An 11,800-nucleotide genomic window follows, 5' to 3' on the forward strand; every position below is an offset into this window, starting at 1 on the left:
CACATTGAATAACTGATAAATAAATGTATTACAAAAATGCAAAAAAGAAAACCTATAAGAAACACTAAAAAGATAGAAAATGAACATAACAAATACCCAGAAATCGTATAAAAAAAACAATTTTAATTAAATTAACTTGTGGATTATATAAATTTTTCTCCCTCTTTCAATGAGTTATCCGAACACTATCAACTGGAAGCTTTAATCACGATACAGGCAGGGAGCAAAAGATTCCAAGCGTCCGAGCTTTTTCCAGTAGAGTCGAAAAAAGCTTGAAGCCATGTAAGTATACTGGCACAGCGAAAAAAAAAATTTCCCATTCGACGAGTGCATCATTTCCGTCGGGAAACACTTGCATCGTTCGCTTGATCGTTTGTGAATTGATTACCGATGCAAAACAACTACAGCCGCCGTCCGTAGCTGACGTAAGGTCATTGCATAAATGTACCTGAAACATGGAATTTTTTTTTGTCGAATCTCCACCCGCTATAAAACTCCCCATCCGTTCGATCGGACGCGCAATACCGTAATGGTCGATGACTCGACTGCAGTAGAACTTCGTATTTACTTTTTTTTCTCGACAAGTGTGGCATTGGTCAAAGTTGCATAGTGCATCAATTTTTGTGTGACTCTTGCATCTTTAGTGTGTATACAGTTATATTCGGGTGGATTTTTACTTTTTTTTGGAAACCTGTCGTCTGGGTATGAGCTGTCAATAAACCTATTGTGTCATGTCCTAATATTCAAGTAATCGTCTATTTGTGTTCATAAATATGATAACTGTGATCTTAGTGATTCTTGTCTGAATAATTTAGGTGGTTGTATATGAGAAGATCTTAAATAATTAATAACGTATAATATTAAATTTCAATAATCAAAAAAATCTTACGATTCATAAAGAGGGATACTTTATGCGTTTAAAAAACTTTATTACTATCAATTACATTGTATTGGCAATGTTTTATCCATTTTAGCTTTAGATATAAAATGCCACTAAATATCCCTTTTGTAATGTATGTATCTGTGATATTATTTCAATCAATGGATAAATATTTTGGTTATTTTGTCATTTAAAATTAAATCTTTTTAATAGAGCGTTCTAAAGAGGGTTAGTCCAGCCATCGAATTTACAAGTAAATTTTAGTAAAAAAAATTTTCATTCAACATGACAATTTTGGATCAATCCCAGAAACCATATAATATTACACAATCAAATATTATTGTCTAGTAACAAAATTACAGTAAAATAGTAATTAAAACCGAATTCGTATATTCTCTTTTGTTTTGGTCAGTACTAGGTACCCATTTCAACAGAAATGCTCATCTTGTATTTTTTTAAACTTATTTGTTCATCTTTGTCATGTAGTTGATCAGAAACTATGATATCCTTCCCTGTGAAATTTAAATAAACGTTACTTAAATTAAGTCATGAAAATGTTTAAAAAAACTTCCGAGCCAATAATAATATTTTTTCACTCATTTACTTTTCATTTAAAATTTTAACACTACGAGATGTCATTCAAGTCTTAAAAGAGGGAAAAAATGAGACAAGAACTCAACGTATATTAAACCCCCTAGAAATAGGCTCAGTAATTGATTGCGAGTACCAATCGAAGACCCGAAACAGTCAAGATGGACGCGGTACCGATGACTACGTCTTACTTGCCAATGGCCATCTTCTGGCCCCTCGTTTTGATCGCCGCAGCACTGGCAGCTACCTACTATTACATCGAAACTTCTCGTATTGTCAAATACGGCAACAAACTACCAGGTAACTTTTTCTCATCGAATCTTTTTTCTCCCCACAATTTTCTTCCCCTTTACTCAAACGTCTAATCGTGCATTTCTACGCTCGAGGACCGAAAACTGTTCCCTTTTTTGGAAATGCCCTACTGGCCCTCGGCGTCCAGCCCAAGGATGCTCTCAATGAGGCTCTCAAACACGACATATACGGCAACGTGACCAGAGCCTTCATCGGCCCCAAACTGATCGTTTTCCTCATCGATCCACGCGACGTCGAAATCATCCTCAGTAGCCACGTTCACATCGACAAATCCCCAGAGTACAGGTAAAATTTCGTCGAGCAAAAAAATTCCCTCGAAGAAAGAAAGATAAACAAATCTACGGTAACAGATTTTTCGCCCCGTGGCTGGGGCAGGGTCTACTGATAAGTACCGGCGAGAAGTGGCGCAACCACCGCAAGATCATAGCCCCGACCTTCCACCTGAACGTATTGAAATCGTTCGTGCCCCTTTTCTACGAGAATGGCCTCGAGCTCGTCGACAGACTCCAGAGCGAGATCGGCAAGGAGTTCGACTGCCACGACTACATGTCCCGGACGACGGTGGACATTTTGCTCGAGACGGCGATGGGCATTTCGGGGACGCAGAAGGAAAAGAGCAGCTTCGACTACGCGATGGCTGTTATGAAGTAAGCGCGATGATATTCTGTATTTATAAACTCGCCGGTGCCATCGAGCGTTGGGAAAAAGTATCGGTAATTTATGCGCTGCATTGACGTCGAACTAATTAATCAAGGCAAAAGGGTAGTCTTTGTTGTTTCTCATTCGAATTCGATTATACGCTTGTTCGAGCGCATCGTTTCCCATTAACGATTCATCGGCCCCAATTCATCACATCGACCTGCTGTAATGTTTTAGGATGTGCAACATCATACATCAGAGACAGTACAACTTCCTGCTGCGGATGGACGCCTTCTTCCAGTTCACGTCCTACGCGAAGCAGCAGCAAAAGTTCCTGGACATCATTCACGGGCTGACGTCGCGGGTCATCACGAAGCGCAAGGCCGATTTCGAGGATGGCAAGGTCGACTCGCCGATGATGGCTTCGATCATGGAGGGCATCAAGAAGGATTCGGCCACCAATGGCAGAGTCAAGCCCGAGCAGACGCTCAAGTACGTCAGGGATGATCTCGATGATATCGACGAGAACGACGTAGGTGAGAAACGAAAACGAGTGGATGCTTGGGTTGTTTGATTCTGCAAATTGGACGGTAATGGAAAATTTTGGTCGCAGGGGAGAAAAGGAGACTTGCCTTTTTGGATCTAATGTTGGAGTTGAGGAAAAATGGGGAAAAAATGACGGACGAGGAGATCAAGGAAGAAGTCGATACCATCATGTTTGAGGTTACCTTCGCCGATTAATATTAGCAGTTACCTTGCATAATGAAAAATATTTAAAAAGCAGTTTTCTTTACAATACAGGGACACGATACCACTGCGGCTGGCTCGAGCTTTGTACTCTGCGTTTTGGGTATCCACCAAGACGTCCAGGTATGGTTTTAATCTTCAGTTCTTGGTTTCCGACCTTAAGGTTTTCATGAAAGCTATGAGATCTTTTCGATCCTGGGTCCTTTCAACCCCAGGAAATGTCATGTCTGTGTTGGGCATGAATTTTTTCGGATTCGCCAAAAATGCATCCATCGTACGGTCGTCCCATTTGACTTTGGCAGCTTTTAAAAAACTATCAAACTCCATACCAGCTGAGGCTACGGTGAAAAACTATCATTTGATCATTGAAATTTAAACTTAAAATGATCAATGCTCAGAGTAACCAAGAAAACGCACCTGATTTACATCCACAAGTCCTACCGAAAATACCATACAAATTAGGACCAATTCCGTTTTTTCCTCCTCTTTGGTAAGTGTGGCATTGCGCACACATTTTCATGAAAAGTTTTTTCCCATTTTCTGCACTTCCCATCCTTGTTAGAAGAACCACTCATTCAGTTACAAACATTATATCATAATAACTTAATCCGTACATTTCAATGGGATTTGATCGTTAACTCAAAGCTGATAAAAAATGTCACTGAGGTTTTCCAGCCGCTTTTAACTTTTGACCGATTTTTCCATAATAGGTAAAAGTTATACGGTTCAGGAGGTTAGGATATACCGAATCGAATGTATCCAAAACTATTGTTTTTTATAGGCCCGCGTCATGGAAGAGCTGAATGATATTTTCAAAGGCTCCGACAGGCCTTGCACTTTCCAGGATACTTTGGAAATGAAGTACCTCGAGAGAGTTATTTTGGAAACTCTGCGGCTTTTCCCGCCTGTGCCAGCTATTGCTCGACAACTCAATCAAGACGTCAAATTAGGTTAACGTCACCTTTTTTTCCTTTCATTTCAAATCCCAAAGAAAAAAAAATGTGAAATAAGAAAAAAAAAATTGTAAATTCTTTTCCAGTTTCTGGTGATTATCTCTTACCAGAAGGTTGTACTGTAGTCATCCCGCAGTACAAAATTCATCGTAACAAGGATCACTACCAAAATCCCGAAGTTTTCGACCCCGATAATTTCCTGCCTGAAAATACTCAAGACAGACATTACTATGCTTACTTGCCGTTCAGTGCTGGGCCAAGGTTTGTCGATACAATTCGTCCTACAAAAATTTCATGTATACAAATAAAACTCTGAATTTTTAGGTCTTGCGTCGGTCGCAAGTATGCTATGCTCAAGCTAAAGGTCCTTTTATCGACGATCCTGAGACATTACAAGATCACCTCTGACCTCACCGAGCAGGACTTTAAACTTCAGGTGGACATCATATTGAAGAGGTCAGATGGCTTTATGATAAAAATCGAGCCACGAAACCAGACAGTTGTCACGTAGTTGTCTGACGCTTTACTCGTACTACCTATTTGTACATTTTTGTCGTTGTAATTTTAATTTAAACGCGATCCTGTATAGTTACTAAGTTTGGTTGTTCGACTGGACAGCCACTAGATGTAAGAGTCATTTTGTACGGGTGATAGGATTACAGAAAAAAAAAACTTTTATTAGCTAAGTTCACTTCATTTTTTGTAACTTTGTAATGCACGTTTACACTTTTGTTATACAACACTGAGAAAGGAAAGAAAGAAACTCGTTCGTCATTGACGCAATCGAGTCATTTCTATTCAAAGATTGACATTGTTAAAGACGAGTCGCCGAAAGGCGAATTATTCATTGCGTCACTTTAACTCACACATTGTACAATCGACTTTGCAAACAATGAATATTAAAAACAAAATGAATACCATACACACAATTGTTTTGCCTATGAATGTTTTTATTTTTTTTATTTTTTTTTTTTTTTATTATTAGTTTATCGATATAACTGCCAATAATAAATAAATTACATTACATGTACCATGAGACTAAAAAGTTTCTAAAAATGTACAGTGTAACGCTTAACCTAAGGAAATATAACATGTAGCAATAAGTAGGTGTATTAGTCTAATTAAACATTGAGAATCATAAGTCGTTGAGTCGTTTGCGGATTAAACTACAAAACGGTAACAATCATCACTTTGCATCATTACTTGCATGTTTTGCCCCACTTTCAGTTTTTACTTGCACTTTTTTTTTCTTTATTTTTTTTTTTATTTTTTTTTTTTTTTTAGAAAACACTGTGATACAAACTTGCTGATTCACATTTGTGCTTCACTCCGCGTTTTCTTCTTGCTGTAAATTATTTCCACTGCCCAAGGCACGATAAACACAGTGTTCATTATAACAAGTACGATTTGGCACACAGTGAAACTGTCAGTCCAGTCTTTCACGAGACCTACATGAGCAGCAACGAATTTTTTTTTTATTACAATTTTTTAATCACAACTAACTTCATTAAAAAGAATATTATGAAAAAAAAAGTAATGATTATCATTAAATTAGTTAATTCTTTTGATAAAAAATTTTCAAGGACATTATAAACCCGCAACTATTGAGAGTTTTCCTTGAATTTTTTGATCAAATGATATTTCAGGAGATGATAAAAATAATCATTTATAGACAAGTCTGATAATCAACTATTAGTGAAACTAGTATGTTAAAAAAATTATTCTGTTATAATATATACAATTACCAATGATTATTTCTATCAACTGAGTCCGGATATTTTCAATTTAATGTCAGTGAAAAGGCTTTCGAAAATAACTATAAAAAGTTTTTTAATGTCCTCTGTTTCTGAACAAATTAATTAGCCCTCATTTAACAATTACTCGTAAAGTACAAGCTGTTTGAAATTTTTCATATTTACTTTTTGTATTTTTTATTACTTATTTATATTTTATTTTTTTGTTATACTTATTTTTATCTTTATAAACTTAATCTCGTATTATCATTTTTCAAAAACACTTTTATTACCAGACTTGGGTATAATTATTATATGGATTATCAAACACTGTAAAAGAAATATTTACAATTAAAACTTTTTTCTGGAAAATACGTCCAACATATTTTAAACATTAAAATTTAGTGTACAGTATTGGAAACAAAATATTTAAATACTCTCTCAAATATACTTTTACTCTTTTTTGCTTCTAAATTATTTTTACCAACAAATTCTAATGCATTGTATTTGTTGAAAAAATGTTGTAAATATTCTTAACAAAATATTATACATCCAAAAAATTTCAAACGTATACTATCCATGCCCAAGTCTAATATAAATGAATAAGCAGAGAAAAATATTTAAAAAAAAGAAAAAATAAATAAATAAATAATAGTAAAAAAAAAAAAAAAAAAAAAATGATAAAAATAGTAAAAACAAAGCCAGTAGTTACCTGTCAAGGGTCCAATCGTAATGGATATAACGCCACTGACGATAGCGTAGACCCCGTAAGCGGCGGCAAACTGATCGACACGGATGTCTTCAACGATGACAAGCGACTGGGATACAAAGAGCCACGAGCGCACAGCGCCGATCGCTGCCACCATGATTATCGTCCCCGACAGCGTGTCCTCTAGATACAGATAGCCTGTGCTCGCGACACATATATTAAATATTATCTGCACACATTAGTCATATTATTACATAATAACAGGTCGAAGCTTTCGCGAAGCTCGCACGCGTGATGTGATTGAACGCGCGCGTCTGTAGGTGTGCGCATGTGTACGACAACCGCAACGATTGAGATACGAGAGTTTGTTGCACGAAGGGGAGGAGAAGAAGAAGGATGAGTGGTTAATCGATCTATTTTTACATCTACAGGCAACAACAAGCAAATCGGACGAGCGATGAAGTTTATCGCGCTGTCTGTGGTATTTTTATCGCGAATGATGATCGTATCGGTGGAAAAATGCGACTTTACCCTAGTCGTGTGAATAAGTAATCGTCATACCTATACGGACCAATGACATCAGGCACATGGCGACGAAGAAGATGACCTTTGGCCTGACGTCGTAGAAAATGGCAAAAGTCGCGTAAGCAATGCGAGACACCAGCTCGGCAGTTGCCGAAGCAGTAATGGCCAGTGCCGCGTCGGCCTTGGTAAAGTCGCGGCTGGCCATCATCAGCGGCAAGAAGGTGCTGAAGGTCAAGTCACTGGTGAAAACGAAGGAAAGGCCCAGGCACATGTTCAGGAAGGACGGATTCTTAAGTAACGAGAAGTCGATCAGGCTGTCCAGAATACGACGGCTCCTGCGCAATTCCAAAGCCCCGAAAGAGGGATCAGCTGATGAACGTATGGGTGCATTGGCGAATCATTGCCGTTACCTGGCGCCGAAAAGATTCGACGTCTTTTCGTTGATGACGTCCATCTCGACGCCATCGTTGTCCCGATCGTCTTCGGCGATGGCCGTCTCGGTTCCTTGCATCTGCATCACCACGTTGGTGAGGGTCTCGGGTCCCGGCTGTACCCTCAGATTCGTCAAGCTGGACGAGGTAAAGCCCGCTAGGAGGCCCTTGCGGACCTTGGGCCTGTCGTACCGCAGACCGCTCACCATCAAGGACTTGCTGCGCTCCCGGCATACCCCGCCTTCCACATCCGAGACCGAAGCAACCCTCACTTCAGGTGTCTTTGGGCAATTTCATGCACAAGGTGTTGTTTGAGCTTCTGAGTTTTTTTTTTTTTTTTTTTTGTTAGGGAGACTAGTTGTACGGGGGTTTGCATTATTACCAGATCAGGTTGCTTGGATGCGTCCTCCTGCAAGCTCCTGACGCTGTTCCACTTGCTGGCTTTTTTGAGCAGCTCGACTTCCCGAGGAGCCAAAGGCACGGGGTCCGTGCTCATCAGGGGCTTCTTGCTCTCGTCCACCTGGTTGTCGCCCTCCTTGTGTTGTTTTTTACTCTTAAAGTTTTTCTTCCAGATGTCGGGTGGCCGCATCAACGCCATCGCGGGGATGCAGTTCAGACCCAGCGCCCCGATAATCAGCGCAGTACCTGTCAATGCATGGCAATTGGCGTGTTTTTAACAAACATCTTGCCCTTTTTTTAAGAAAAAAATAACAAATTCCTCCAACTGTCTAATTGGATGAGTGGCGTTTTGGAAAAAAAGTGGCTGGTAAAAATGTTATCTCGAGCAAAGCACGCGTGGTTTACAACTTTGGTCGAGACAAATACCGTAAGGCCAAAAAAGTTAATTATCTCGTCGCGTTCTACTTGACAAATAAGATTCTAGAAGCGTACAAATAGCTCTGAAAACTGGAAAGTACGTGTCTAGTGTAGATAGAGTAAAAGAAGAAAAAAAGAATCACCTCTGAATCCGTATTCTTCCATCATCATCTCGATAGCGATTGGATAGACGATGTTTCCCAGACCGACGATAACTTGAGCAATGCCCATGATCTGTTGGAACATTCAGAAAAATCGTCTGTCTCTTTGTTTTTCGAGGGGGAAAAAAAAACGTGTGCTTAAAATAAAAAGCAATGAAACGAATGAGCTTTGTGTGGGGACTACTAGCGGTATGTATATTTACTGTTCGCATAGTACCATCGACCTCTTCTTAACGAAGTAGGCATTGAAGTTAATATTGCATATCGTAAATAGCAGTCCAAGTCCCAGCCCCTGTAGGAAGCTGCTCACAGCCATTTCAATGACTTGGTGCACAAATGCCAGCATGACATTGGGTATGCAGAAAATTATGGCGCCCACGACACCGACCGACTTCATGGAGAATTGCTTCAGTAGAGGACTCGTCACCAGACCTATCGGGTAACACAAACGATGCTCGTGTCAAAAAAAAGGCTACCATAGTACCGATTTATTTTCGTATCTGCTAACGATTCTCAAATTCATTCAATTGTTTAACTCGATTATCTACTCTTTTATAGTAGCCGTTGATCGTTTTGCAAGTACAAAGTCGATCCTCCGTCTACCTAATTATAACTTTCGACATTTATCATGTATTATGTGTTGTTAAGACTTTAAGCTCTTTTCAAACGGCGACAGTCGTCTTGTCAGTATTAAAAGTGACAATCGCTCGCGATACCATTTTATGCCCCAGATAAGGATCTGGAGCTAGAATGGAAATGTATGTATTTGCATTAGAGTCGCCGGAATTGATGAATTGATAAACAGATAAGACAAACGTGGGTGCCAGTTTACGATGGTATCTCGCACTTTTTAAAATCAATGGATTACACACTGATTCGGTTTGATTGTTTTAGATCTTTAACGGATGAGGTGAAAGATGTTTCGAATACGACTTTTTTAAATCATGCAGGGGAGAACACATCAAGGAATCACTGGTTTTCTTGTTTCGTTTGAAGGTGAACAAACACTCCAAGTTCATCAAATTAGAGATTAAAACTTTTGGGACCACGGACAAGCGTTTATCTTGACGTTGAATAATCGTATTGACATAAGCTCTAAATTAATAACCAAGACTACAGTGGTGAAGCTTAGTTACATCACTTAACTTTTGAATCAATGGATCTAAGAACTTTTATTCAAATTTCGTTATCTTTACGCGTAAACTGAAAATATTTACACACGAGATCAACTTAAAATTTCGTCAATGAAATCTAGGTGTAAATATACTTATAATTTGGTAAAATTGATCAATGAAATTCGAAAAAAAAGCAATTCGCAATGCAAGTGTGATTTCGAACTCACCAGCCAGTGAATAACTTATGTTGAAGAGCGAATTGAGCATCGTTGTGACGGAACCAGCCTGATGTGTCGCATCCAAAAAGTCACCAAAGACTATGGTGAATGAGTTACTCGGCCCTATCGTCGTTACCTTAACAAACCACGTAACTCTTTGGTTAAACAGCTCATCTGTACGAACGAATGAGGACTTACGAAGACTATGACCATCCCGAAAGTCACCATCCAACCCCATCCGCCGTCCGGCGCCTCATCCTCGCCCTCTTCCGCCAAACGAACGTCATCCTCCTTGTTTTTCGCGGGTAATGCGATGGAATCGTGTTTGGTCTTTTCTTCGCCTTGTTTGTCCTCGATCTTGAATCCATTCTTCAGACTTTTCTTCAGCACCATCGTACACGCCGCATCAAAGACCAATTTGATGAGTTTCCTGCAATTTCAAGACCGATAGCAACATGACCAATACTTTGATAATAACCGCAAACACGTGATGGTTGACAAAAATAACTCCCAACGACTCGAAACGATGACATCCGACCCACTGTAAATGATTTAGGTGCAATTGCATTGATACAAAAATAACGGCACATCCCCATCATTATCATCGCTGTGATCACATCATTATTGTCATAACCGTATATTATCGCACGCGTCGCAAAACGTTCCGCGGAATATATATGTATATACATACATCATCTCACCAATCATGATAATAAGTAGGAAGGCAATTACCGATCTTTCCGGTGACAATTGAACCCAGTGGCTAGTGGTCCCCAGTCCCCTCTCTCTCTTCGGCCAAGTCAGCGTCACATTGGTTCTCTGCCACTCGTCGTCACTATCCTCATGCTCGTCGCTCCGCTCGTTCGTACACCCCAGCACAGTACTTAAACAGTCCACAGAATGAAAACACAGTCGTCGCAGATGGAAATATCGTGCACGCGCTCCTACAAACTCTATATGCTCGTTTATGTATATCGAGTGCGTATGTGTGTGGAAGTTGCCGTGTCGCATCTGTATGTAGCGGCAGATGAGGTATTATTTTCACAATGCTGTGTTCATACGCACTCTGTGTACACCCACCATCGGATAAACTTAGTATTTCCAAGTTGTTCTGGACAAAAATGCGATAGTCCTTTTATTTTATTTTTTTTTTTTTTTTTTCCTTCGATTGATATCACAATGTCCTTACGTTTGACGGCTCATTGAAAAGTGTGGGAAAATCGGCAGCGATCGGCAACGAGTTATTGACTGGTGTCGCACCCTCGGCTGGCGAGAAGGAGAAGAAAATGATGTCGGTGCGAGGGAGCCTCGCACCTCCGGCGCTCCAGGGTTCCGACTAGCCGATATATAGTTCACCACCGCGCGAGCATTTGTAAATCATCGTGATAAAGTGAGGATGGGCGCTGCCAAGGGACCGAGAGAGAATCGGAGACGCGAGCGGTGCAAACAGAGCGCCGATTTCCTTTGCCGGTGCGACGCCTGTCTCGGGACTGCCGGCTTCGATTTTTCATTCGCCCTCGCGTTCGCGCTCTCCCTCTGGTTTTCGTCGCCCCGTCTCTTCTTGTGCAAATGCCACATCGCGTCTGATAACAAGAGAGCCGTGCATGTGCGCCGATTTTTTTCTAAAGCCCGGCTTGCTTCCATTGTTCCTGGTGAGCTTAATTGCCAAGTAATTTTGTTGACAACGCGTTTTGTTCCTTATTGGGGTTGTGCTGCTAGCCTTTTTTTTTTTTTTTTTTTTTTTTTTCTTCGACTCATTCAATTGCACCCACGCGAGTATCGACTGTCTTGTTTGGTTTTCGTTGTCATCGTTTGCAGATGAGATTGTAGTTTTTTTTTTTTTTTTTTTTTTTTTTTTTATCACTACGTAGAAAACTGTGATGTTTGCTCCCTCACTCGCTTGGCTTGACGAGATATCGTACCGTTTTTTATTTACGTTTCTCAATGATTTCCATTATAATGACAAATCT

The 11,800-nt window shown here is 39.9% G+C and overlaps 3 protein-coding genes across 3 annotated transcripts; 1 reads left to right on the forward strand and 2 right to left on the reverse strand.

Moving 5' to 3' along the window:
• Nucleotides 1-532: 532 nt before the first annotated feature.
• On the forward strand, nucleotides 533-5,033 carry LOC106639458 (cytochrome P450 4g15-like). Its single transcript, XM_014353087.2, has 10 exons — nucleotides 533-702; nucleotides 1,579-1,771; nucleotides 1,858-2,068; nucleotides 2,134-2,430; nucleotides 2,660-2,958; nucleotides 3,036-3,145; nucleotides 3,224-3,292; nucleotides 3,951-4,119; nucleotides 4,209-4,383; nucleotides 4,447-5,033. Exons 2-10 carry the CDS (start codon nucleotides 1,633-1,635, stop codon nucleotides 4,631-4,633), a joined length of 1,656 nt encoding a protein of 551 aa, XP_014208573.2. The 5' UTR covers nucleotides 533-702; nucleotides 1,579-1,632; the 3' UTR covers nucleotides 4,634-5,033.
• On the reverse strand, nucleotides 3,308-3,722 carry LOC149375582 (cytochrome c-1-like). Its single transcript, XM_089598483.1, has 2 exons — nucleotides 3,587-3,722; nucleotides 3,308-3,507 (listed from the first exon to the last, which is right to left on the reverse strand). Exons 1-2 carry the CDS (start codon nucleotides 3,720-3,722, stop codon nucleotides 3,308-3,310), a joined length of 336 nt encoding a protein of 111 aa, XP_089454609.1.
• A 342-nt stretch (nucleotides 5,034-5,375) lies between the features above and the next one.
• On the reverse strand, nucleotides 5,376-11,298 carry LOC106639457 (uncharacterized). Its single transcript, XM_014353083.2, has 10 exons — nucleotides 10,563-11,298; nucleotides 10,029-10,260; nucleotides 9,840-9,966; nucleotides 8,715-8,929; nucleotides 8,480-8,570; nucleotides 7,903-8,165; nucleotides 7,500-7,801; nucleotides 7,126-7,424; nucleotides 6,568-6,762; nucleotides 5,376-5,570 (listed from the first exon to the last, which is right to left on the reverse strand). Exons 2-10 carry the CDS (start codon nucleotides 10,221-10,223, stop codon nucleotides 5,434-5,436), a joined length of 1,824 nt encoding a protein of 607 aa, XP_014208569.2. The 5' UTR covers nucleotides 10,224-10,260; nucleotides 10,563-11,298; the 3' UTR covers nucleotides 5,376-5,433.
• Between the last annotated feature and the right edge of the window lie 502 nt (nucleotides 11,299-11,800).

The sequence above is a fragment of the Copidosoma floridanum genome, unplaced genomic scaffold (genome assembly GCF_036245765.1).
Source record: "Copidosoma floridanum isolate Cflo_tuat_1 unplaced genomic scaffold, Cflo_Japanese_pri ptg000006l, whole genome shotgun sequence".
NCBI classification, from domain to species: Eukaryota; Metazoa; Arthropoda; class Insecta; order Hymenoptera; family Encyrtidae; genus Copidosoma; species Copidosoma floridanum.

Excerpts from the sequence above, each read along its gene's own strand:
- LOC106639457 (XM_014353083.2), bottom strand. The coding sequence starts at position 10,223 with ATGGTGCTGAAGAAAAGTCTGAAGAATGGATTCAAGATCGAGGACAAA. Across the intron at positions 8,930-9,839 it reads CATAAGTTATTCACTGGCTG|GTCTGGTGACGAGTCCTCTA; the intron begins GTGAGTTCGAAA and ends GTTACCCGATAG. Across the intron at positions 6,763-7,125 it reads GATGTCATTGGTCCGTATAG|GCTATCTGTATCTAGAGGAC; the intron begins GTATGACGATTA and ends TCGCGAGCACAG.
- LOC106639458 (XM_014353087.2), top strand. The coding sequence starts at position 1,633 with ATGGACGCGGTACCGATGACTACGTCTTACTTGCCAATGGCCATCTTC. Across the intron at positions 3,293-3,950 it reads GTATCCACCAAGACGTCCAG|GCCCGCGTCATGGAAGAGCT; the intron begins GTATGGTTTTAA and ends TGTTTTTTATAG. Across the intron at positions 4,384-4,446 it reads CCGTTCAGTGCTGGGCCAAG|GTCTTGCGTCGGTCGCAAGT; the intron begins GTTTGTCGATAC and ends CTGAATTTTTAG.
- LOC149375582 (XM_089598483.1), bottom strand. The coding sequence starts at position 3,722 with ATGGGAAGTGCAGAAAATGGGAAAAAACTTTTCATGAAAATGTGTGCG. Across the intron at positions 3,508-3,586 it reads GACTTGTGGATGTAAATCAG|CCTCAGCTGGTATGGAGTTT; the intron begins GTGCGTTTTCTT and ends TTTTCACCGTAG.